Genomic DNA, 27,387 nt, shown 5'->3' on the forward strand with positions numbered 1-27,387 from the left:
ATTGGTGGGGGGGGGGGGCGGCGGGGTGGTTCTTGGAAGGTTACCGTCCCTTTGGCTCAGTGGGTCTCCCCATCCCCACTGTAATAGAGTGGCCTAAATAAAGTGTTCAGTAATTTAAGAATCTTGTGTTTCCTTTTTTGAAACTGTAGTTTAGACCAGTCTTCTGAACTAATGCCTGGACAAGTACTGGTTGATCCTTTTTAAAGAACTTCTATCCATTAAATCTATAGCCTAATCTACTTTGATACCCTGACTCTGCATGGGCTTCTCTTCCACCAACCACCTCTCCGGTTCTTAGGGACACCCCTTGCAGTGAGGCTGGCTTGGCATTCTAGGAATTCATCTTCAGACTTCTTTTCTGGCTTGGGCTGACATCTACTCCCTAAGCACCAGTCCAGACACCCTCATTTAACATGCTGAGAGATGCTTTCCTACGTGTTTGCCAAGGAGCTACTTCTCCTCTCCGAGGACCCCCTCACACCTCCCCAGGATTGAGCAACTAATGGGTAAACACCTGGCAGAGCTCCACCCCCCACACTCCCAGCACCCTGGCTCAGAGCTGGGTCTAGACTTTCTCGCCAGAATCTGCCCACAGCTGTCAGCCCTGTCACAGCCCCTCCCACAGCTCTACCTCCACCCTCCTCAATGCCCTGGGTTCCCTTCCCCACCCCACAGTCACTCCTCATGTCCAAGAAGACAACTTCCCACTCTGCAGGTCACACTACCTGAAGCAAGGGCATCCCATGTGTAAACACCACCTTGGCAGAAGGGGCTCTCCCTGGCTCCCAGCATTCAGAGTATCAAGGATTACAAGTCATTATTTATCGGTTTCCTCTTTTTAATGTGAATTTCCCTAATTCAAGGCATCTTTTTTTTTTTTTTTTAAAGTAATGTACCTTATGGCAGAATAAGCAAAAATAAAAATAATCTTTTACTCCCAAACAAAAACACTGACCATTCATTGCCCAGGGCGTTCTCGAAGACTGCGCGTGTGCCCTGTGGCATATCGGTCATTCTGAGTTCTGAACTACGTCCCTGGGAGCCATTATCAGGACAAGACAAAGCAGTATGTGGGGAACTCTATCACAGAACCTGGCCCAGGCTCGGTCAACATTAGTACCTTTTGTCACCCTTGCTTCGGGTAGTGTCACCTGAAGAGTGGGAAGTGGTCTTCTCGGACAAGAGTGACTATGGGTCTGGAGAAGGGAACCCTAGGAAGGGCTAGCAGACGTTCTGGAGGCTGGAGACGGAACTGTCGGAGGGGCCATGACAAGATTTCATTACAAGATTTTTTTTTATTGAGATAAAACTGACAAATAGCATCAGTTTCGGGTGTACCATATAACGATTCAATATTTGTACACGCAGCAAAATGATCATCCCAGTAATCTGTCCATATTTTTCTGTCAAAAATTCAGTGTCATGAACATCTTTCTCCAATACTTTATTATAACGTTATCTACATGGATGCCCTCGGTATAAATTGTTTCTACTTCTTTCCCAACATAAAGTAGGCTGATTATATAAATATGGGAAAATAAGTTTTTTATATATAGGGGAAAAATATTTTTATATGTTTTTTATAAATAGGGGAAAATACGTTTTTCCCCATGTAAATATACATTTACATATTTGTAAACACATCCTACTGTCTCCTCAAGAAACTCTTGAAAGCATAATATCTTTAAAGTACACACACACTTTGATAGGTGCTGCCAATGTATATGTAACCCCTTTAAAGAACCCTCACAACCTTGTGAGATGGGTGCTCAGTTTTACAGATAAGAGAACAGAGGCTCAAGATCACGCAGCTGGGAAGCTAGCTACTACAGAGATGGGGTCACACCCTGAGCCCAAGGGCCTTCCCCTCGCTAGTTCCAGCTTTTCAAATGCAACAATTCCTGAAAAGAGCGGTCTCTCCTGGAAGCCAGCAAAGGGTGTGGGCCAGAGCCATGCACTGATGTTCCAGCATACCCGCTGCCCACCAGGTGAGGGCCATCTCAGTCCCACCCCCAGCTGTGTAGGGCAGCTCTGTGCCCCATCTGTCCTAAATGCCTTACGTATTTTTATTTAACTCTTAAATAAAGTTAGATTATTATTATTTTTTAAAGATTTTATTTATTTATTTGACAGACAGATCACAAGTAGGCAGAGAGGCAGTCAGAGAGAGAGGAGGAAGCAGGCTCCCCACTGAGCTGAGAGCCCATGCGGGGCTTGATCCCAGGACCCCGAGATCATGACCCGAGCTGAAGGCAGAGGCTTTAACCCACTGAGCCACCCAGGCACCCCAGTTAAATTATTTTTAACTCTGCCACCAGGTACTACTAAGAATATCCACATTTTAAAGAAGGGAAACTAAGGCACAGGGCATGTTGGCAACTTGCCAAAGGCAGCCAGCTGAGAAGTAGAATGTCCAATTCAGATCAAGGTGGTCTGGCCCCAAGCACATCATTTTGCACACCATTTGAGTGACTTCCTACCTTGAGGTTGGAAAAAATACCCGACCTCAGGTAAATATTACCATATCCGCCTGTGTCTCAGCATAGTATTTCACAGCTCTGCCCACGTGAACACTTCAGGTTCCTGACCTTGGCTCATTTCTTTAGCTTCCTGTGAAGTAAGGATAGGGGGAAGACAGGGACTCCAGTCCAGCCATCTCCTCCTTACCTCTGCCTGCTGCTCATCTCCCATCTACCACTCTTCCACTCACCTATCCTCATCCCATTTTCTCTTTGGCTCTTTTCCACCTTGCCCCCAGCCCTCACCCAACATTATAGGTATAAAGCCCCAAAAAAGACAAGTAAAAAGAACTAAACTATAAACTTTGCTCATAAACATACATTAGTTCATGTGCCACCAAAATCATGTGTTCTTTCTCTTCAAACTATACATTCCTTGAGACTAGAGCCTGTGTTTTTAAGCTACTAGTTAACCAATATCCTTCTGGGGGCTTTCTAGTAACCATGCAATTCCAGTTTCCTATTATGAGCATATTGCCTTTTAATCAGTAATTACAGCATAACATTCATTTTCCCCAGTCTAATTTGGCAAGCTTGAGATATTTTATGCATAACCTTGAGACTCAGACAATGATTTAAACAAAATTTTGTGCATATTTATTATTTAATATAAATTCAAAATGGTCATTGAAGATCTCTCCAATTGAAGCATCATTAATTTGGAAAATGTAATGATTTGGACAGGGGTGAGTAAAAAATTCAAATTTTCAACAAGGTCCCTCTCTTTTTAATCCAGGGTGAACTCAAAAGAAAAATATTTTAGTCCTAGGCTTTTAACTATTAAGAATTAACTACAATCAAACCAGCATGTTAATTACAGGTCACCATCATCATGGATGTTTTGATCAGCCCCCCTGAGCTAACTTAAATACTTATACGAAAAAAACTTCTTTTTTAGGGGCACCAGGGTGGCTCAGTAGGTTAAGTGTCCAACTCTTGATTTCAGCTCAGGTGGTGATCTCAGGGTTGTGAGATCCAGCCCCATGTCAGGGCTCCATGCTCTTCTGGGAGTTTGGAGTCTGGTTGAGGATTCTCTCTCCCTCCCTGCCCCCACATCCTGCCTGGCTGGCACCTGCACTATCCCTCACATAAAAAAATCTCTAAAAAAAAAAAAAATGTTCTTTTTTAGGTCAAAGTCCTTTTTTTAGGTCAAAGTTTCCATAACTCCATTCTGCCTTTTCCCCAGTTTACAAGAATTAACATTTCAGTATATGTAATTAGATGATACTATTCTATCTTGCTTTTCTTTCTACTCATCTCAGAATAGAGGGAAACTAAAGGAAGAAATGAGAATTTTCTAATCACTTCAACTAACATCACACCCATGAGTGTGAGAAATTCAAAGTCTGGTGGCTTGATCCCTGGACTCCAGTCTCAGCCCCAGCACCTCTCATTTGTGGTGAGAACTGAAACCTTGAGAGGCATGAGTCTCAAAAGTCAGGGTAAAATTGAAATAAGGCTATTTTCTCTTGAGAGGTTCCTACGAATGAGCTAGTACTTACTAAAAAAAAACAAAAAAAAACAAAAAAAAAAAAACCAGAAATGTTAAATGTTAATAAATGTTTCTACACCCAGAATCTTGGTTTCATTACCCCCCCTCTTCCAGATGAGATACGATCTACAAGCTTAGAGCAAATGAGAACACATGGCCATGTGCTTTAAACTATAAAGTGTAGTATGTTAGTCTGCATAGAAAACCCAGTATGTGAAAGCATACTTAGTTTTAATAATTAACATTTTAATTTAATTTCTAAATGAACTGTTTAGGCTCCAAAAGAAACACATGCTTAGTATAATAGAACTGGAGCAGGCAGAATTAAGTTCAGGACTGGCCCATATGGTGCTTTTGTACAAATGTGGGTAAGACACCTTCTCTGGGAGGATGTCACCCCAAGGGCAGCAGGCCAGTCTGACAACCCATGTTCAGTGGCATAAAGCAAAATGCTCAAGTCAGCCTGTCCCTCCTAGCATCCCTCCCTGAAGGACAGAACAGACTTAACTTTCCAGGGCTTCAACGTCCATGAAAATTTTAGGATTCCGATTTCCATAAAAATTAAAAGCTAGCTATTTCTCATTTATTTGCCATAATAAGTATGCTAAAGTCTCTTAATCAGGTTTCTACTTTATGGTAGAAATACCATCTATTGAGTTCTGCCAAATATATCTAAAACTAGCCATTACAAGAAAAAATACTCCAAAAGTTATACTGGTATAGAAAATTAATATTATAATAGCTTAAACAATTTTTTGGTATTAAAAGTCTTTACTCAGAAGACCAAAAGAAATCTTTAAAAAAAAAAAAAAAAGGTACTGAACTGATTGGGTTAGAGGGGAAAAAAAAGGTGAGATTTGGGGGCACCTGACTGGCCCACTTGGTAAAGCACATGACTCTTGATTTGGAGTTGTGAGTTTGAGCCCCATAGTGAGTGTAGATATCACTTAAAGAAACTTTTTTTTTTTTTTTAAGATTTTATTTATTTATTTGACAGAGATCACAAGTAGTCAGAGAGGCAGGCAGAGAGAGAGGAGGAAACAGGCTCCCTGATGAGCAGAGAGCCCGATGCGGGGCTTGATCCCAGGACCCCAGATCATGACCTGAGCCGAAGGCAGAGGCTTTAACCCACTGAACCACCCACGTGCCCCTACTTAAAGAAACTTCTAAAAAAGCATTACTTTTATTTGAAAGATTTTTATTTATTTATTTATTTATTTATTCATGAGATAAAGTGAGGCATAGGGAGAAATGGCCTCCCCACAGATCAAGGAGCCCAATGCAGGGCTCCATCCCAAGACCCTGGGATCATGATCTGATAACTCATGGGATCATGACCTGACCTCACTCAACGGACTGAGCCACACAGGCACCCCCAAAATACATTATATTAAGAAAACAAATACACAAACCATACAGATTGGAATAAAATGACTAATGGAAAAAAATATTTATAAAGTTGTCCCTAAACAGATTTAGAGGAGTAAAAGTGATTTTTACCAATCACCTGAATGATTACAGAGGACAGAAAAATGACATGGATCACTGAGAAAATAACACAAAACACTGGTGACTTAATTTCATAAGATTAACACAATAATCACCATCTATCTGATCAAAATCCCTAACGAAGGGTGTAAACAAAAAGCACCGCAATCCAGACTCTCCTTTTCTTAACCAGTTTCCTGATGCACTTACTTCCTACCTACTCCCCCTTCTCTTTTATTAGTCACTATCACAGGTGCTCAGGTCTCCTGGAGCATCTCTCTCCTTCTCCACTTTTCCCTTTTATCCCCAATTCAAACGCAGGAATAAAAAGACATTGTAAAGAATGCATGTTCAAGTGACAGACCTTGAACTCAGCAAGAAACTGATGTGTGTTACTTGGTATCTGTGTGCCCATAACCTCTAGTCTACGTGCCACGGATACACTACGGAACTCATGAGGATCATACCCACGTAACATCTCTGAACTGGGGTTTGGTTTTGCTATGCTTGTTTTGTTTGCTTTTAGCCTCATTTCTTTTTTTAAACTAGAATTTTGGTTTCCAACAAAGAGAAGTGTAACTTTAAGGGACCCTTACTGAATCCACGGTAACTTTAAGAAATGTGGGCAATTGGGGATAACCTTCCTCCCTTAATTATGGTCTAAATGTGGTGAGTAAATTAAACCCTTTCCCAACTACCTTAGCATACTTTCAAATTAAAATGAAGCCGGCACTGAAAACCCAGGTTAAATGGATTAAAAGATTAAGGCATGGGGAGCCAGAGCTTTCTCCCTTTCTCCCAGTGCCACCACAAACCACCCCAGCCCTCTAATGATGGGAGGAGTCACTGTGAAGGCGCCCAATTACCCATGAATTACACCAACCCTAACCAATTTCAAGATCACAGATCAGACTTTCCCAAAACACAAATCTGCTAATTAAGTTACATGAAAGCCAAACTCACAGGCAATTTGGATGTGCCATTCATCCACCTGAAAGTGAATGACAGAAGTGTCTAAGTTCACGATGACACAGCTACTCCTCAGGGTTACACTGAGACACCCAGCCGCCTGCCATTAAAATACATGGAAGCAGAAAGAGACTCATCTTCAGGCACGGGCTTCCAGGAAACAGCAAAAGGATTCCCCCACCAAACCCTTAAAAGGCTCCAGGGAATCTTCTTAGGCTTGTGAAGCAACCCGCAGGCACTCCTCTGTGCTAAGCTGAAACCGATGAGGAAACAGGTCGCAGGCAAGGCCACACACAGACGCAGCACAGCGTGCACAGCCTGCCAGGGGTCTCAGAAACCACACGTTTCTGGATTCTCATCAAAGGAGTACAGCTTGATTTCAAGGCTTTGCCCGTGAAGCGTCGGTACATACTGAAATGCTCATCAATCTTCCCACTTACTCCCCACAAGGCAAAAAAAAAAAAAAATCCATTAGAGAAGATACTTGTTCCTGACACTCATGACTGCGTAAATAGCATACAGAATTCCCCTGGATAGGCTCTTGCAGATGTGCAAAACAAATGACTCAGAAATATAAAGTCCACTGGACCAAAAGGCCAGGTTCAATGAGCTGGGTCAGAAAACACATGGGGCCTGCCGCTGCCCCTGGAGCTCTGGCAATCTCAAGCCCCCACAGTCCGGAAGGGCAGCTCCAGGAAACCAAAAGTCACCGCCAATCAATTAGAGCACCAGCCCAACACCAGTTATTTCTCAGGAACCCCAGACTTGAGGAACAGCAGAAAAAGGAGATGAGGAGACCCTTACACGGGCCCACAAATGAGTGTGTGTTACAAGTGGACAACCCCACCGTACTTCAGAACGTGACCTTATTTGAAAACAGGGCCTTGCAGACATAATTTGTTAAGATCAGGCCACTGCGGAGAAGAGGGAGCCCCTCCTTTAAGACAACTGCTGTCCCTCTAAACAGATGGCCACGAGAGGACATGGAGAGACACGGGAAGGATGTTGTGTGAAGACAAAGGCACAGACCAGAATGATGTATGTAAGCAGCAAGACAAGGAACACCGAAGCCTACCAGTAAACCAGCAGAAGCAGAGGCAAGGAAAATTCCCCTTCAGGTTTCAGAGGGAACGCAGCCCTGCCGACACCTTACTTTCACACTCCTGGCCTCCAGAGCTGGGAGAGAACAAGCCTCTGCTGTTTTAAGCCACCCAGTTTGTGGTACTTTGTTATGGCAGCCCCAGGAAAAGGAATACACTGCACCTGAACTTGGGTTTCCTTCTCTTGCCTTCCTCCATCTGCGCCTCAGCCGGCAAATCCTCCCATGGCAACATGAAAGGGCTGCAGGGAAACCCCAGTCTGTGGTTTGGTTGGGGAATCTCTCTTAAAGGACAAGCGACGCTATCCTAGGCCCTCGTCCAGACTTCATTCCTTCCCTTCAGCTCCCACCATGTCCCTGGGGCACCACCCTGCTCCTGTCCAAGTGTCCGTGACCAGCGGTGGGGAAGTTCCCTTCCCTGTAGGCGGTACCGGTTCTGCTTCCTCCCACTCCCGTTTCTCACAGAATTCTCAGCACAGTTCTTTCAGTTTTTACTTAAATAATATCCTTCCTCATGCCCCAACATCCCCCCTACAGGCTCACACACTCTCAGTCTCACACACACAGCCACGTGCCCAGAGGGAGCAGGGCCAGGAGGCAGATCTGAGTACACACACCAGCCTGTACTGTGAGTGGCCACTCCCATCCAATAACTGAGACTTTTTGTTACAGGGCCAAGGTTTTCTGCCAGACTCACTTCCCTTATAATGAATGAATTATCCCTGAGAAAGTTCCTTCGTTCTCTCCTGAGAGCTGACCTGCAATGGCCTCGCCCACCTGTTTACTAGGTGTGCCAGAGCATGGCAGACCTCGATGAGTGGAACCCCACCTTCTAGCCCCATACCCATGATAGAGCTCTTTTAGAAAAATTGGATCAACTGGCTGAAACTTGATACCATCTGAAAAGAATATGTATTCTAGGTTTGCTCAAATACTGGGCCAGTAACAGTAAGCCAGGCTGGAGAGGTAAGAAAAAAAAAAAAGTAACCTCTGTCTCCAAACTTCCACCCCACTGTTTTACCAACAAGACCGTTTCTGCTGTTCATTATTTAATCTTGAGCCAAAGTGGATTTTGGAATGTTCTTCCTCAGATGCCTTACACTGGACCAAGGATTCCCAAACTTGAGCACACAGTGTTATCATCTGGAGGGCTTGTTAAAACAGATCACAGGCCCCTCCCCTGGAGCTTCTGATTCAGTAGGCCCCGGGGTAGGCTCTGGGAACTGGTCTAACAGGTTCCCAAAGCTGAGCCGATTCTGTTGGTCCAGAACTCCTCTTTGAGAAACACTGCCTGAGACCTGTCACTCCTCCCTGACAACAAGCCCCAGGCTGGAGCCAGCAGGCACCTCCAGCAGCCTTTCCACCATCCACCCCCTTTTCCCACACAGGGACAGCCTCAGCAGGGTCAGTAAGCACCACTCCCTGGTGACTGTGTAAACCCTGCGGACCAGGGTGAGTAGTTCAAGGCATAGTTCAAGGTGAGCATGGACCATTTTTTGACCTGTGAGATGGAAGGGGAGGTCAGCTGAGGGGCACTCCTGAGAAAGAGGCACAGGATGAAGGTTCTTTGAACCTGCCTTTGGTGATTCCAGGGGAGGACTTGAGGCTATGAGGCTTGAGCCTCAGCAACCTTGAAGGGAGCAGGGCAGCACCGTGAGCTAGCCACAGAACAGGGAGTTGGAAGAACCCGGCTGCCCAGTGCTGACGCTCACCTGCTTAGTAAACCAGTCTAGACCCACCCAGCCTCCAGGCTTCTTGTTAGGTGACAAAACACTTTCTTCATTGTTTGAGCTGGTTGAGTCAGGGTTTTCTTCTACATGAAGCCAAAAATATCTAATCACAAAGCAATGCAAACAGGATAACATGCCCATCCAGAGGGCTAAAGAGGTTTCCGCGCACATTACAGTGGTATGTGTTCCACAGAGTAATTCTAAAATTCCAGGTTTATATTTTCCAATGATTTCAAAAACCATGCCGCTGAATGTCAGGGGATAAGCAGCACTTAGAACAGGACAGAAAATGGTGGGGCACCTCAATGGCCCCAACAGGTAAGCCTCCAGCTCTCGATTTCGCCGGAGGTCATGATCTCAGCGTCATGGGATCCCAAGCCCAGCTTAGGGCTCCAAGCTCAGTAGGGTGTCTGCTTGAGATTCTCCCTCTCCCCCTCCCCCTGCTTCTGTGCGTTGTGTGCATGTGCAGATGCAAATCTCTCTCTAATAATTATTTAAAAAAGAAGAATAGAAAATGAAAGAAACTCTCTAACACACAGTAAAGTGTTATTGTACTCGAGTCTCAGTTCTGGGTCTCCCTTATAAGAGGCAGACTCATTTTTCTCAGAGGTTTGCTAGGAACCATATAATACCAGGGAATTCAGTTACTTTAAAAAAAAAAAATTCAGTTGCTTCCACATATCAATCCTAGGTTTGGTCTCCTTATACAGAGAGCAGACTAATTGGGAAAGTCATGTTCCAACCTGTATCAGTTTTTTTTTTTTTTTTTAAGGTTGTATTTATTATTTATTTGGGAGAGCACACAAGGGAGGGCGAGGGTAGGGAAGGGGCAGAGGGAGAGGGACAAGCAGGTCTCCCCCCACCAAGGGGAAATGGGCAGAGGGAGCTGAAAACAGAGGCTTAACTGACTGAACCACCTAGGCACCCCTATATCACTTTAGATGAAGAAAAACAAGTATTTCTTGAGAGGACACCTCAGATTATGTGCTTTTCTGCCACTTTGTAGCTCTGTAATCTTAAACTGATTTGTTTTTTTCAATCTGTTTCTTTTTCTATAAAATGGGAATTCCTAGTTAACTAAGGACAATTCATGTAAAAATATTTTGTGAACTACCAAGTATAATACAAGGGCAACCACTTAAATCCAGGTTTTAAGGATTAACTGGATTAGTGAGACTTGGTTTTGAGCAAGATAGATCAGTCTTGATCCCAGAGGAATTACCTCACCAAAGCTTCATGCTACATACATCTGCCGTAACTGTTCATTGGAACGATGGATTGTTATTCAAACTGGACTTCACCTGTTACCAGTAATTTAGTAGCAGCTAAAGGAACCAACAGCCAGAAGGTAGTACAACCCAAAAAGTTAACGATGTACAAGGCGTTACATCAACATGAATTATTTACTATGTACATCTGCACAATGTTCAACATGAGAGCCACACACAACGTTTGGTTTTTACTGAAGCTGTGCTCCGGGAACTACCTTCAAATGCAGCAGTGGCTTTCTCTGAACATTTCACAGGTGGCAAATCATCTTTCCTAAGGAAAAATTTAGTTTTGGGGTGGGGGGGTGAAGTTTTTCTGAAGTTTAAAAGAATTACTGAAGTATAGTTGACATATGCTATATTAGTTTCAGGCATACAACATAGTGACTCCACCATTCTATATGTTACTCAGTGCTCACCACAATAAGTATAGTCCCCTCTGTCACCACACAACAGGATGACAATATTACTGACCATATTCCCTATGCTATACTTTTCATCTCTGTGACTTATTTTATAACTAGAAGTTTTTACCTCTGAATCCCATTCACCTCTTCTACCCATCCCCCACCCGCTCCTCTCTAGCAACCACCCGTTTTTGTTCTCTGTAATGAAGAGTATGGTTTTCTCCTTATTCATTTGTTTTGTGTTTTAGAGTCCACATATTAGAGAACTCATATGGTATTCATCTTTCTCTATCTGAATTATTTCACTTAGGATAATACCTTTTAGGTCCTGCCATGTTGTCACATATGGGAAGATTTCATTCTTTTTTATGGCTGAATAATCTTCCATTTTATGGATATGGATATAAAACCTCCTTTTTATTCATTCATCTCTCAGTGGAACACTTCCATATCCCGGCTATTTAAATAACACTGCAACAAACATAGAGGTGGATATATCTTTTCAAACGAGTGTTTTCATTTTCTTGGGTAAATATCCAGTACCGGAATTACTGGATCATATGGTATTTCTAATTTTAATTTTTTTGAGGAGCCTTCATATTCTTTTCCACAGTAACTGTACCAGCTTGCATTCCCATATTCCCATGAACAGTACACAACGGTTCCTTTTTGTCCACATCCCCACCAACATTGGTTGTTGCTTGTGTTTTTGATTTTAGCCATTCTGACAAGTGTGAGGTGGATCTTATTGTGGTTTTGATTTTTATTTCCCTGGTAAGTTGTATAGAGCATCTTTCATGTATCTGTTGACCATCTGGATGTCTTCTCTGGAGAAATGTCTGTTCGTGTCTTCTGCCCGTTTCTGAGTGAATTATTCATTTTGGGGGGTGTTGAGTTGTGTAAGTTCAGTATATATTTTGGATACTAATCCTTGATCAGATACGTCATTTGCAAATATCTCCTCCCATTCCACAGGTTGCTTTTTGTTTTGGTCATGGTTTCCTTTGCTGTGCAGAAGCTTTTTAGTTTGGTGTTGTCCCCACAGTTTATTAATAGGTAATGTTTAGGTTTAGCCCAAGAGCCATATGCCATCCAGAGCTATGTCTTCTGATTGAAATATCTGAACAAACTGGGTAAAAACAACAGGAATTGGCCGTGAGGGAAGAAACATATATGGCACTAAAACCTTGTTTCTCCAACTGGGATATGTATGTGTGTAGCACAGAAAATTATCCCATGAGGTAAATACAGCAATCTTCCCGAAACATACATTTTACTAAAAGATTTTTGAAGGGGAAAAAAAAAAGCGATCAGAGAGTAATTTTAAAATGACTTAAAATTCTCAATAAATTAAAAAAATATATATTTTTTTAATTTCAAAGAATTTTCACATTCATAGCAGACTTTTTAAAACTACATCCCCACTACTTGGGAGAAAACATTGGGAAAGGCCACAATAAACAAGACTTTCCCCGTATCATTCATAAATGAGTTTGCAAAGCAATTCAAAAACAATGGTTCCAGAAGCATCTTTACTGAGCACACCATCTGTGAAATACTGTCTAAATTATTATAGTTAATTATTTGTGAAGTGGCAACATTCTTTTGTTACACCTACTAGAGTGGGGGTGGGAATCACTATTACTCCAGAGTCTTATTTCATATGTGGAAGACTGCAACAACAAAACAATCTGATGACAATTCATTTAAAACTAGAGTAACGAGCTCCCGGGAGACCCTCTTATTTTAATACTTATGTTCCTAGACAGAGAATACTGCCTTGGGAAATTCTATTTCTCCTCTGAACCTTGAAATCCCAAGCTCTGTCACCCTCTTAAGCAATATGAAGTTTGGTGTCCCAGCACATCCAGAATGCCTCCACAGCATTGATGGATACTGCTGTCAGTATATTGGGATCCATCTGAAAAGTACTTTTATTTCTCATCAGCGCATCGTGATGAGTAAAGAGCAACCAAAGCACAATTCTCCCAACATCAAAGAAACCTAAGACAACCACAGTGTCAGCTCATCTCTAACTATACAGCTGTAAGTTTTCTTGAAAATGGAGGTTGGGTTTAAAATGGCAAAACATCCAAGTCTCTCTTTCACTCACAGTGGTACCTTCGCTCTGATCTGAAAGAAGCTCCTTAGAAATCTTTTATGTACTTTTTAATACCCATGTTGTCATTTCCATGGACAAGTCTTCCTGGGCTGTTGAACCTGCCTAGCTCTTACTTCAGGATGCACACCCACTGAACAGACTTCAGAAGACACCTGACTGTGAAGTATTTGTGACAAGGAGCTGAGACAGTTGTGAAGCAAGCTAAGAGTCAGACTTTGAGTGTTGGATTAAGACACTCCGCCTAAAGGCAATTCCTAGTCTAAGGTAATGAACATCAAGTTTCTGGCACAAGTTACACCATGTTTAGGGACGTTTCTGGCACAAGTTATGCCACATTTAGGGACCATACCCAAGCTCTTGAGATTTCGATTCTACTTTATGGTTTCAGGATCATGAACATTAATGAAATGTTTTGCTTAGTTTTAATCTAGAATAACCCTTTAAAATATACCTGGAATTATTAAAATTGGTTCAAATATCTTTTTCTTTCTTTTTTTTTTTTTTAAAGATTTTATTTATTTATTTGACAGAGAGAAATCACAAGTGGGCAGAGAGGCAGAGAGAGAGAGAGAGGAGGAAGCAGGCTCCCTGCTGAGCAGAGAGCCTGATGCAGGACTCGATCCCAGGACCCCGAGATCATGACCTGAGCCGAAGGCAGCGGCTTAACCCACTGAGCCACCCAGGCGCCCCCAAATATCTTTTTCAATATAAAGATATAAATTAGCACAAGCTTAATCACTCCAAAGTCTGTAGAAAAATAAATCTAGAGTAATAATTTTAATAAAATCAGAATTAGGATACTGATCCTCTATACTATTTTTTCTAATTAATTCTAATTGAGGTCTAAACAATTATATAAATAAGTCTCAAAAAGCTTTGCTGAAAATTTCAAAACCTAAAAACAAACAAATAAAAAAAAACCTAAAAAATGTATTTTGTGACTTGAAAACAATTTTAATATATACCAAGAACCCTGTTGAAAAGTTTAAATTCTAAGAATATCTATATTAGCAGCTCTCTTATAATCAATAAAAATTTACTTTAGACTGTGAGGGTCATGCAGCCCATGACTGAATGCATTCATTCTGCATCCTTCCCAGGGCCCACATAACTCTATAGAAAGTACCACGGGGCACGCACCAATAGAGCTAATAACCCATTTTCTTTAAAAACACACCAACTGCAATGACCTAATTTAAAAACCACAACCTCTAATATTAATACCACTGCTTTGATTCTGATGGCAAATATGGTTTGTGGGCTTGGATACAAAGAACGTGTGAAATGATGTAAGTTATCAATTTAAAAGACTTAAATTTGGGGCGCCTGGGTGGCTCAGTGGGTTAAGCGGCTGCCTTCGGTTCAGGTCATGATCTCAGGGTCCTGGGATCGAGTCCCGCATTGGGCTCTCTGCTCAGCAGGGAGCCTGCTTCCCTCCCTCTCTCTCTGCCTGCCTCTCTGTCTACTTGTGATCTCTCTCTGTCAAATAAATAAATAAAATCTTTAAAAAAAAAAAAAAAGACTTAAATTTGTATCAGGAGCTTGCCTCCCTTTATTCAGCAGTTCTTCACCTAGATGTTAAGTACTAGGTTGGGTGCGAAGGAATTAGTGGATCAAGACTCAGGACAATGCCAAGACAGGTGATTTTAAACAAAGATAGGCCCTGTGTTACAAGTGCTGGTACTATATGGAGTTGGTCAGGTAAGGGGCTTAGCCAGAGAAGAGAAGAGAAGAGAAGAGAGGAGAGAGAGCAGGAGTTCATGTGAAAGAGGGGAGGGAGAAGCAGGGGCAGGAAGGCTGAAGAAGTGAGCATGGCCGAGATCACAGAAGGCCTTCTATGCTATGTTCCAACGTCTACACTTGGTCACAAAGGGCAAGGTTGTGTGTAGAAGTAAGGACAGGAAAGGAAGTATCACTGAGATACATTACTCAGGTGGGAAGGTGGAGAACAGGTTTGGGTAGCTATAAAATAGAGGTAGCAGACCATGTGGAGATCCAGCCACCACCTGGTCATACACTAGGGTGGGGAGTGGGAAGGAGTCAAGGGGCATCCTGGTATCTGGCTTACACAAATGAATGTACAGTGCACAATGGGGGGGGGAGGGCTGAGAAGGAACTGAGCCTGAGAGCTCAGTTAAGTTAGCAGCACCTGAAAGCTAAAAGGAGCTCTCTGTGGGCAGCCGGACAGGTAAGACCCCCTGGCTAGAAGGTACAATCCAAGTTCAAGTTCTTTCTATTTAGGTAAAGCCCCAAGAGAACAGGTGAGATCACCTCGGAGAAAACAACAGATGGGAAGAGAAGAATGTCCACAGTGGAACCCTGGGGAGGCATGCTCAGATTAAAAAGCTAGGATCCTGTCAACAGGTAAGGAACTGGGGGGTTATACTGAAAAAACAGCTTTCAACTTCTAAAGGAGAACAAAGAAAAGTGAAAAGCAGTTCCATTCCCTGTGGGGGTCTGAAATCCCCTTCGCTGCCAAAAGGAAGTTTCCCTAGCAATTAAGTCATTTTTGTCTGCAATTATATCTTTCAGTATGTTGCTGAAAGGTTAACAAGACTTTCTTCATGTCCTGACTCTTAGGCTCAGCCTTTAACTGATGTCAAAACGGATTCAGAAGAACACAGTTTGCTGCTGTTAACTGATCATATAAAATCACATCAAAAAAATACAACACGGGGTGCCTGGGTGGCTCAGTGGGTTAAGCCACTGCCTTCGGCTCAGGTCATGATCTCGGGGTCCTGGGATCGAGCCCCGCATCGGGCTCTCTGTTCGGCAGGGAGCCTGCTTCCCTCTCTCTCTCTGCCTGCCTCTCCATCTACTTGTGATCTCTCTCTATCAAATAAATAAATAAAATCTTTAAAAAAAAAAATACAACACAATGACAAGTCCCACACTGTACTTGACCAGTCAGTATTTACGACTTTCATATCACCATTTTAAATGTGGATACACTATACTGTTCGCCTCACCACTGCTCACACTGTTCACATTCTAATGTACGCCAGCAAGGCTTATGGGAGCTATGTACAGAGAGCCAGACGAGCTTCCCAGAGAGCATTCGATTCCCGCAAGAGCTGAAGTCCGCTCTCACTGGCTCTCATTGCTGAATCCCAAATGCAATCTCTCACTTTCAGCGAAGGAACAGATTACTGCTGGTATTTGAGAACACCCAGGAGAAAAACGTGGATTCAGAGGCAAGAGGGGAGAAAGTCTTTCAGATATTGCTTTCCTGGCTTTCAACCAAATGCAATTACATAGCATTCACTCAAGTTAATACAAACAAAATCTTCACTGAGGCCAATTTCCCTGAAAGCTTTCCCTAAGTGTGTTTGAGATCATAGGGTGGCAACTCCAGAACCGTTCACCCCAAGAGTAATGGTGGTCTGCTTTGGGCCCCACCCTGGGCAGGCTGCCGACTGAGACACAGAGCCCTCTTCAGATTCAGATTCTCACCAGGGATAGATGTCAGTGCCACCTACACTTTTCTTGGGACATCTTGAAACTCTCTTTTATGGCCACAGCTATATGGAGTTGCAGTGTGGTCCTCTAGATGGTGCCTCTCGAGACGAGGCATTTGTGGTGCAGAATTCCCAAGCATTGCCTCTACTGACTTAGAGTCTTATTTATCAATAGAGAGTTAGTATGTGGGGTAATAATTAAAACCAAAAATCACAAAAATGTTTAAAACCATGTGTAAAGAGGCAGTAATAACTTCACAATAAGATTTAGGCAGGACATTAAGCTAGCAAGGCAAATCTAATAACAGATTATAATCCAAAGCGTAAAATAAGTAAAATAAGTATGTCCATACTGATATAAATAAATGACTGAATGAATAAATGAGGGAAGAACTCCAAATAATTTCTGTAGGTGGAGTTTAACTCCATTCAATGACTTGCCTCCAAAGAGTGTAGCATGAGAAGAGATGAAAAAGCCAGGTGATTAAAGTTAATATCAAAGCGATAAGCCATGTTGACAGGAGAAATCCTTGATATGTGATGACAATTCCCTTTATAGGTGTGGTCTTCCTCCCCAAACCACATACCCCCAATCTAACCAGGAGAAAGAACATCAGGCAACCCCAAAGAGAGGGGCATTTTACAAAAGACCTGAGGCGGTACTCCTCAAAACAGGCAAGGTTTCAAAAACAAGGAAAATATTACAAACTGTCACAACCAAGAGGTCTTAAGGAGACAGGACAACTAAAAGTAATGCGGCATCCTGGATGGGATCCTGGACAAAAAAAATGACATCAGGGAAAAATAAGTGAAGTTCAAATAGTGCGGAGTTTAGTTGATGGTAACGCACCAGTGTTGACTTCTTAGTTCTAACAAATGTGCCACCGTAATGGAAGATGTTAGCAGTTGGGTAAAGTGCATGAGGGCTCTATGAGAACTCTCTGTACCATCTTCACAGCTTCTCTGTAAAACTAAATACATTCTAAAACAGAAGTTCTACTTTAACTACAGCAAGACATTATATGAGCTTTGGAGGTATTAAAATTTTCATTTAAAAAATTTCTCAACAGTGCAGTAAAGGTAAATGAATACTAAGTACTTAGGTGATTCATTTACCTATCACAGGACATTACACTTACAGTGAGAATTCCTGGAAAGAGCTCCAGAACCTACATCTTCAGGAAACAGACACAAAGAAAATTCTCTAAGAGTACCATCCACCCCTGTCGTGATCTAGTCTTTACACATGAGGAACAAATCCCAAGGTGGGAGGGCGGGAGGGAAAAAAAGCCAGAAGAAACAAAGAGGAAGAGGTTTGGAAGCCAAGTTAAAAGGAAAGCAACTAGCGATAATGTAAGAGCAAAATACTACAAAATAGTTAATATTGAGAGATTGAAACATATAAATCAGGGCTGATCAAAATGGGATTCATGATTAAGAAATTTTAAAATCATTCCTGTAGGGGCGCCTGGGTGGCTCAGTGGGTTAAGCCGCTGTCTTCGGCTCAGGTCATGATCTCAGGGTCCTGGGATCGAGCCCCGCATCGGACTCTCTGCTCAGCGGGGAGCCTGCTTCCTCCTCTCTCTCTGCCTTCTTGTGATCTCTCTCTCTCTCAAATAAATAAATAAAACCTTTAAAATCATTCCTGTAGAGGTAACCAGCATTTCTTTTTACATGAAATAAAATTAATTCGAAAAAGTCTGTGGATGGATGGTAGTGAGTGGTTGCACAGCTGTGTGGATCAGCTCGATGCCACAGACCTGACGTTTAAAAATGGTTTAAATGGGACCTGTTATATATATTTCATCACAATAAAAAAATGAAATAGAAAAGAGTATGACAGGGGCGCCTGGGTGGCTCAGTGGGTTAAAGCCTCTGCTTTCAACTCAGGTATGATCTCAGGGTCCTGGGATTGAGCCCCGCATCAGCCTCTCTGCTCAGAAGGGAGCCTATTCCCCCACCCCTCCATGCTTGCCTCTCTACCTACTTGTGATCTCTGTCAAATAAATAAATAAAATCTTTAAAAAAAAAGAAAAAAGAGTATGACTCAGGTAGTACAGGTACTCAGTTCATACATCCAGATATATGTGTATGGGTAGCTAGGTGCACATGATGTAAAATATATCCCTTACCGTGAGTCACTGTCAGAAAGTTTGAAAGCCACTGTGTTGAGTAACTGCCATTCTCCCACCCCACACACCTTCCCCAGCACTCTGACACTAGGTAAAAAGACCCACGGGGATAACATCTACTGATAACTTCAAGTCTGACAGAAAACGGAGGAAAGTAACCAGTTGTGACTGATGAGAAAGAAGAGAGCACAGCAATCTACAGAAGAGAACAAAAGCTAAGGCGCACACCAGGCTGCCTACAGGCTGGATACGCCCACCCCTGGAGGCTGCCCAGAGCTTCCTAGCTTGGGGCTCACAGTACCACTTCCTCAGGAACGTGTCAAATCAAGTTTGACATTCCTATGAGGCAACCAAAGTTCCTGATTCCCTCCCCTACTTCCTTTCCCATCTCAGTTGTCATCCCCTCCAGATGCTCAAGCCAGATTCTAGAAGACCTCTGTGACTACTTCTCTTCCCCTCCTGCTCTACCACTGATTCAGCAACTGATGAATCTGTTCCACCCCCAAAATCCATCTCAGAACTTCCCAACTCCCACCAGCCTCGTCTGAACCACCACCAGCAATCCTCACCTCTCCTTGCTCCCTCCCCTACACTCAAACAGAAGACAATGGCAAACTCTGAATTCTGCCTCATATATTTATCCCACATTTAAAATTTTATATTATGAATTTAAATGGCTGCATAGAATGTCATTTCTGCCATATTTTTTTTTTTAAAGATTTTATTTATTTATTTGACAGAGAGAGATCACAAGTAGACGGAGAGGCAGGCAGAGAGAGAGAAAGGGAAGCAGGCTCCCCGCCAAGCAGAGAGCCCGACACGGGACTCGATCCCAGGACCCTGAGATCATGACCTGAGCCGAAGGCAGTGGCTTAACCCACTGAGCCACCCAGGCGCCCCTCATTTCTGCCATATTATAAATAACAGTTTTCTAAATAAAACTCACCATCACTTTTAAAAATATATGCAATGGATGGGGTGCCTGGGTGGCTCAGTGGATTGAGCCTCTGCCTTCAGCTCAGGTCATGATCTCAGAATCCTGGGATCGAGCCCCGCATCAGGCTCTCTGCTCAGCTGGGAGCCTGCTTCCCCCTCTCTCTCTGCCTGCCTCTCTACCTACTTATGATCTCTCTCTCTGTCAAATAAATAAATAAAATATTTTAAAAATATATATATGCAATGGAATCTGAACAATACTCAATGAAATCTACCATCATTCTTTTTTTTTTTTTTTTTAAGTAATCTCTATACCCAGCATGGGGCTCCAAATTATGACCCCAAGATCAAGAGTCACCTGCTGTATCAACTGGGCCAGCCAGCTGTCCTATCATCGTCCATATTTTTAAACACACCAATAGGCATTCTTGTATGGCTGGATATTCCCTCCAAGGATTTTTTTTTTAAATATTTTATTTATTTATTTGTCAGAGACATAGCGAGTGAATGAGCAAGCACAAGCAGGGGAGACGGCAGGCTCCCCACTAAGTAGGGAGCCCGATGCGGGACTCCAACCCAGAACCTGGGATCATGACCTGAACTGAAGGCAGACACTTAACCAACTGAGACACCCAGGAGCCCCTCCCTCCAAAAATTTTAACCTAACATGTACATCATTATGTTGAAAGGCTTCTGAAACAAAACTATGTGTTTCACCTGAAATGTTGGGCTTTTAAAAATATCTCCTGTGCTGGGGCACCTGGGTGGCTCAGTGGATTAAAGCCTCTGCCTTCAGCTCAGGTCATGATTCCAGGGTCCTGAGATCGAGCCCCACATCGGGCTCTCTGCTCAGCAGGAAGTCTGCTTCCCTTCCTCTCTCTGCCTGCCTCTCTGCCTGCTTGTGATTTCTGTCTGTCAAATAAATAAAAATAAAGTCTTAAGAAAAAAAATTTCCTGTGACTTACTGGGTTTAAGTGTTAAATATTTTTTTCTTCTGAGTTACCAGTATAATTTTCGTTAGTAAACAACCAATCAAACCAACAAATTTGTAAGTCTTGACAGGTGATTAGACATAAGGAAACAAATTTACTGAAAATGCATTCCTTAAAGAAATGGATGAAAGTGTCTTACCTCCATCCTTGATTCATGTGACTATTATTTTTCTTGTCTACTTTTTTTTAAATGTAAGCCCTGAAAAAGCTTGTTCACATAAATGGGTGTGAATGGAAGGAGAATTGTTACAGCACTGTCCTTATAGTCTCTAAACTCCCTGTTTACCCAAAAAGCAGAGTGATCTATCATTAAAAAATAACTGCTGATGATCTATCAATTGCTGATTTGATTGTGCCCTTCAATTTTGTGGTCAGGTTTGAAAACCACCAGCGTTAGAAAAGAATTTGTTATCCAGTCAGAGTTAATCGCTTCTCCTAACCAATGCCAGTATTTCAAATCATGCCTCTGTTTGCCCAATATGGAGCACATATAAGATGGGGGCTAGGGAAGAAGTCTGTCTTTCTCCTATGAAGTGGAAAAGAGATTATAAAAGAGGAGGTAGAAAAGGATAGCTTGTAACCTCAGACAGATCAGTTTTAGAAGACTATATGGATAATGAGATCTAGAAGCTGACTCTCCGAAAGAAATCCCTGTGCCCAGTCTCCGTGTACCTCCAAGCGACCAGACATCCCAGTATGACAAGTGACGGAGACTGCTCCACCACCGAAGTTTTTTTTGTGTTTTTTTTTTTTTTATTGTACTTATCTGTTTGAGAGAGAGAGAGAGAGACAGAGAGTGAGCATGAGCAGGGGGCAGCAGCAAACGGAGAGGGACCCTGGAATCATGACAGAAGCGGAAGGCAAACTCTTAACCAACTGTCCCAAGGTATTCTCTTAAAAATCTAGTTTACACCTTTAGATTTGCTAGCCCCTGCTTTAAATCCATTAACAAATCATACCACCCTTAAAAAAAATAAAACCCAACCTCCTTACTGTGGTTTCTAAGGTCCTACCTTACCTTAGTATCCTACATACTACATTGGCCTTCTCCAAGTTCCTGGAATGCTGCCAGTGCCTCCCACCTCCGGGCCTTTGCACCTGCCACTCCCTCTGCCCAGAGCACTCTCCCTTCATTTGCTGCTTGCTGCGTGGCTAGTCCTCCATAGCCTTCAGCTCAAATATACTTGCTAAGAGGGGCCCCACCTGATCTTCCTCATTATTCTATACCACGGCAATCTGATTGTCGATAGTGTAATCACAACCATTTTGTTTTGTTTACAGTAACGTCTGACTCCACCACTACATTCAACACGGGTTTGGGTCCTTATTTTACACACAGCACCCAGCACTATGCCTGATGCTAAACAGGTATTTGTGAAAAGGGGGGCAGCATAAGTACGCCGTGGAAAATGCAAAGCTGAATATCAGGGATGGGGTAGATATTTCTAACAGTTTTCTGTACAACCTTATTTTCAAACAAAGATATATTAATTATTAGAGACCACAGACACCCCAACGCCAAAAAGCAAGGCATATCACTGATCTATTAAACATGTAAACATAAACGTACATATACCAAGACTTCAGACAGCATCCAAAGTGAGCAGCAATGTTGAGAATGCAGGTATTTGCTCCTGTTGTTTTTCTTACCTCTGTTCTTGAGAATGCTCCTCCATATTCTCTTCGGAATCACCCTATTGATAAAAACAAACGAAAAAACACGGTTTGACAGTTATTTCAAAAGAACGCAAAAATCTCCAAAAGAAATAATTCTTAAATTTCACATGGATGATGAACTTGTAACGAATGTCTAAAAATAGTGCCTAAAAAAAAATGGGTGGCTTAGCTGGTTAAGTGTCATTTTTGATCTCAGCTCAGGTCCTGATCTCAGGGTAGTGAGATCCAGCTCCACATCGGGCTCCATGTTCAGCATGGAGTCTGCTTGAGATTCTCTCTCTCTCCTTCTCCCTCTGCTTCTCCCCTTTTTCCCACTCCCTCTCAATAAATAAATAAAATATTGGAAAAAAAAATTTTTTAAGTGAAATAAAAATAAAAAATAGTGCCTGATACACAGCAGGTATTCAATGAATATTTATGGATATTGATAGCAGCAGGTATATTAATGAATATTTATTCATTATTGAAAAAATGATACTCCTAAAAGCCATAAATTGCCATGTAATCCCTCAGACAGTGTAAATAAAGTTTCTTCCTGCTTAAAGTCATGACCTAAACATAATCTCAAAACTACTTTGACATCTCTTCTCTCCAAAAGCCTTTTTTTTAACATTTAACTTGAATCGCATAAAATAAAGTTTAATGATAATATAGAAAAGGGAGGGGCGTCTGGGTGGCTCAGTGGGTTAAGCTGCAGCCTTCGGCTCTGGTCATGATCTCAAGGTCCTGGGATCAAGCCCTGCATCGGGCTCTCTGCTCAGGGGGGATACTGCTTCCCCATCCCTCTCTCTCTGCCTGCCTCTCTGCCTACTGTGATCTCTGTCAAATAAATAAATAAAATTTAAAAAAAAAAAAAAAAAAAAATATATATATATATATATATATATATATATATATAGAAAAGGGATTGGTTAGCTCAGATTCCCCTACATGGATACCTGACTACCTGACATATTTTGACATCAACATAAAAAGGCTAATCAATTTTATAAATGGCATAAACATCACACTCAAAAACACTTCCAAAATCCTCTCCCAGACTCACCAGGCCAAAATCTGACCACATGACATATACCAGGAGGGTAAAAAGAAAAGTCACTTGAAATAGAAACACAAGGGTAGATCCAATTAAATACTATATGTATTTGTCTGGCAGACAGAGTCTTGCCCATTCTTTCCCGGAGCTTGTCACTGCTGGGTTCAGGAGTACCGAGCCTTCCTGGTTCTCTGGCTTCTTGCTCTTGGTACTTACTGCCTCTCCACCCCCTGCCTTCCTACTTGTCACTACAGTCCTCCTGGGCCCAGACTCCCTACACCAATTCACTCACAATGTTGACACAAGCTTATCACCGTGGGGCCCAAATCCCCACCACTGGACCCAACTCCTCCTCAATCATAGATGTGGTTGCTCAGGGAATGCCTATCTTTCCCAAGAGCAAGACTCCTCCCCCTTTAGGGAGCCCAGCACCAGGCTGTGGCCAGCACATGGCAGGTTTCCCCACAACACAAAATGCCTCTAGCACATACGCATTTTGTCTTCCCCCAAAACAGTAATGATCAACACTGACTTATAGCAACATCCCGGGCCCCTGCCAAGTGGTTTCTGTTCTAACTGGTTTCCTTCTGTCAAGGATACCATTGCACTCCTTGACCTATGGACAAACCTTAGGGTCACCTTATACTGCTCTCTTTCATTAACCTCCAGCCATAAAGACCTACTCACTCAACAGAACTATGGTACAGACCTGTGCTTTCTTCTCCATCCTTTCTGCCAGCAAAGCAGCCCACACCATCAGTACCTCAGGCCTCCATGACCAGCACAGATGGCGCTCTTCACTCTGTTTAAGACCACTGCCTCCAGTCCACCCCTTTTGTCTCCGCAAAACCGATTTTCTGCAACATCAGTCACAACTTTCCACCCACTTGGTGTGGACCCAGCATCCCATATCAAGAGCCTACCACCGCTCCCTAGCTGCGATTCAGACGTACTCTAAGCTCCATAACCTGGAACTGGGCAACTGTCAAATGACCTTGACATACCCATCCCAATCTCTACAGCCACACTTCACCAGGAGCTCTGGACTCCCAGCTAAAGCATCTGCTTAAAAGCTGTCACTCCAGTAAGGATCTAGAGGAGGTCCCATTCACACCTCCCTAATGCAGGCATCAAAGCAGCCCTCCCAGCCCTAAGCCAGTAATAGACTCCTCCAAGATGCACTGTTCCGCCTCCTTCCTTTCAGTTCCTACAGTTCAGCACTTGAATGTTATCTCAGGGTAGTACCAGCCTTATCTCCCCACCACCACCAGGCTCTCAAAGGCAGGAGCCAAATCCTATAATTTCGCTACCCCACCCCCTTGGCAGTGCCTCAGGGCCCTTGCACTAACTATTCCAAATCTCTCACTGCTTTCTAGGTCTTCTCAAACCAACCTACTTCAACTTGTTAAATTAAAACTCCAGCTCCCATCAGCTGAATCTTCCTCTGGTCTGCCACCATACAGCACCATACAGGCCTTTCTAACAGACTAAAGAACATATAATCTATTCTACTTCGTATTTACCATCTATATGCCTCCATTAGACTGCAAGCTCCATGAGGGCAGGGGTTTTGTTTTTGTTCAACGTGACATCTGCAACCCCTAGACCAGTGCCTGGCCCACAGTACATGCTCTGTAAATGTCTGCAGAGCTAAGTACAGTCTAGCTGTTCCTTAAATACTAGTGGATATATACCTCACACCTGTTAGAATGGCTACTACCAAAAAGACAAAAATTAACAACCATGCACTGTTGGTGGGAAGGCAAACTGGTGTGGCTACTCTGGAAAACAGTATGGAGGGTCCTCAAAAAATTAAAAATTGATCTAACAATTCCACTTTGGGGTATTTAACTGAAGAAACTGAAAACACTGATTCAAAAAACTATCTGTACCCCCTGTTCATAGCAGTATTTCAACAGCCAAGATACGTAAACAACCTAAGTGTACACTGAAAGATGAAGGGACAACGATGTGGTATGTATGTGTGTGCATATATATGTGTACATGCATATAAACATATATGTACATATACATATACATATAATGAAATGCTATGCAGCCATTAAAAAAACGCAATCTATTTTCAACAACATGGATGGACCCTTAGGGCATTATGCTATGTGAGATAAGTCAAACAGAAAGAGAATACCTGTGGTTGCTCTCAGATACAGAATTTCAGAAACAAGAACAAAAACAGGGCCTCCTGGATGGCTCAGTCAGTTGAGTCTCCAACCCTTGGTTTCAGCTCAGGTCATGATCTAAGGTCATGGGATCGAGCCCCATGCTAGCATGGACTCTGCCAAAGATTCTCTCTCTCTCCCTCTGCCCACCCTTCCCCCCCAGCCCCCTGCCGATCATACTCTAAATAAATAAAATAATTTAAGAACAAATGCCAAGCTCACAGATGCAGAGGTCAGACCAGTGATTGCTGGGGAGCCAAGAGGGTTAGGGAGTGGCAGGGAAAATGGGTGAAGTTGGTCAAAAGGTACAAACTTCCGGTTATAAAATAAGTACAGAAGTCCTGGGGATGTAATGTATAGCATGCGACCAGTGAATAATACTATACCGCAAATTTGAAAGTTACTGAGAAAAAAATCTTTAAAGTTTTCATCATAAGCCAAAAAAAAAGCTTTGTAACTACGTATGGTGACAGATGGTAACTAGACTTACTGTTATGTTGCACACCTGAAAGTAAAATAATATGTCAATTATGCCTCCATAAAAAATTTTTAAACAAAAATTTCAAAAATACTAGTGGATATGACCATTTTTTAAAACTTCACGAAACAAATTTTTCTAATTCAAAACAAAACACAAAAGTATCTCCCTCAGACCCAGGAACTTTACCACCACAATACTGTTTAGACTGCAAAAACTCACACAGTGACCTAGCAGCCAAGAGCATGGGCTTTGAAGCTCAGGGTCTCCTGGATTCAAATCATACCACTGGCCCATTCCTTCAGCCTTGGGTAATTTTTCTAATGACTCTGTGCCTCAGTTTTCTCATCTGTAAAGTCAGAGCATAACACTTCACACTTTAAGTATATGAATGTGAGTATCAGTAACACATAAAGTGCTGAAACAATGCCAATGATACTCAACTCATGTTAGGTATTATTTTTTATGTTGACAGTGGAAGTAGATTAAACTAAAAATAAATCTCTATGACAAAAAGATTTCCAAATACCAGTCAATGATTCACTGACTGGAGCAAGATGTGATTACGTAACACAGTACCTGAGATAATAAAGAATTCAGATATTCAATGTACAATAGTACATTTCTTTCTACCAGTTTCCGTTACCTATACCATCACACTTAAGGGAGTAAGACATGAGATTTTTAAAGGCAGAGACTTTCTTACTTATAATCGCTGTATCCCAGGGGTCTAACTGAGTCAGGCCCATGATAAGTGTCTGCTAGATGAACAAACAAGGCCAGAAAAGCACTAAGCCTAGCCACCCCAAACCAGACCAAAACGGTTCTGTATCAGGTAACAGCTGCTTGTATTCAGCAAAAATGTCAGTGTCTCAAATCTAACCGGAGGTGTTAGGAGCCTTCTCATCTCAGCAAAGTCTGAATGGATTAGAAGAAAAAATTCTAGACTGCCGTTCTTGCTGCTAGCACTCATACCAAAACAAAAACAAAAACAAAGAATGGTAGGAAACCAACACTTAAGGAAACTAACCTCATAAACAGGACAAGACACTGATAACTGGCTCTCCTCAACTGCCGCCACAATGGGACCACCAAGCTTAGAAGCCCAAACTCTCTTACAGGGAATCCAGTCAGGGCAAGAAGGTACAGGCAAGGCAAAGAAGAAATCCAGACACTCAAGAAACTCATAGAGAGAAATGACAACAGTGCCACTGCTAGACCTCTAACCACTGAGTTAGAGGTCTGGAAGGACTGGCTCCAATGGGAACGGCACGGCGATAGCCTTTGTCCTTTCATTCAACAGATACATGTGGGGCCTGCTAGAGGGAGCATCCCAGGGGACTGACTGGAACGACACACAAGGTCAGGAAGGGCCTGAGAGTCAGAGCAGGTCAAGGGGATCAC

At 42.6% G+C, this 27,387-nt stretch overlaps 1 protein-coding gene across 2 annotated transcripts in view; it reads right to left on the bottom strand.

The window, feature by feature from the left end:
- The window catches only part of TMEM131L (transmembrane 131 like), a 162,007-nt gene that overhangs the window by 130,518 nt on the left and 4,102 nt on the right, over positions 1-27,387 (bottom strand). For both annotated transcript variants that reach the window (XM_059375078.1, XM_059375070.1), the window contains exon 3: positions 22,263-22,306. In XM_059375078.1, the coding sequence (XP_059231061.1) occupies positions 22,263-22,306 (44 nt within the window). The remainder of the gene's footprint in view (positions 1-22,262; positions 22,307-27,387) is intronic.

The sequence above is a fragment of the Mustela nigripes genome, chromosome 1, assembly GCF_022355385.1.
Source record: "Mustela nigripes isolate SB6536 chromosome 1, MUSNIG.SB6536, whole genome shotgun sequence".
NCBI classification, from domain to species: Eukaryota; Metazoa; Chordata; class Mammalia; order Carnivora; family Mustelidae; genus Mustela; species Mustela nigripes.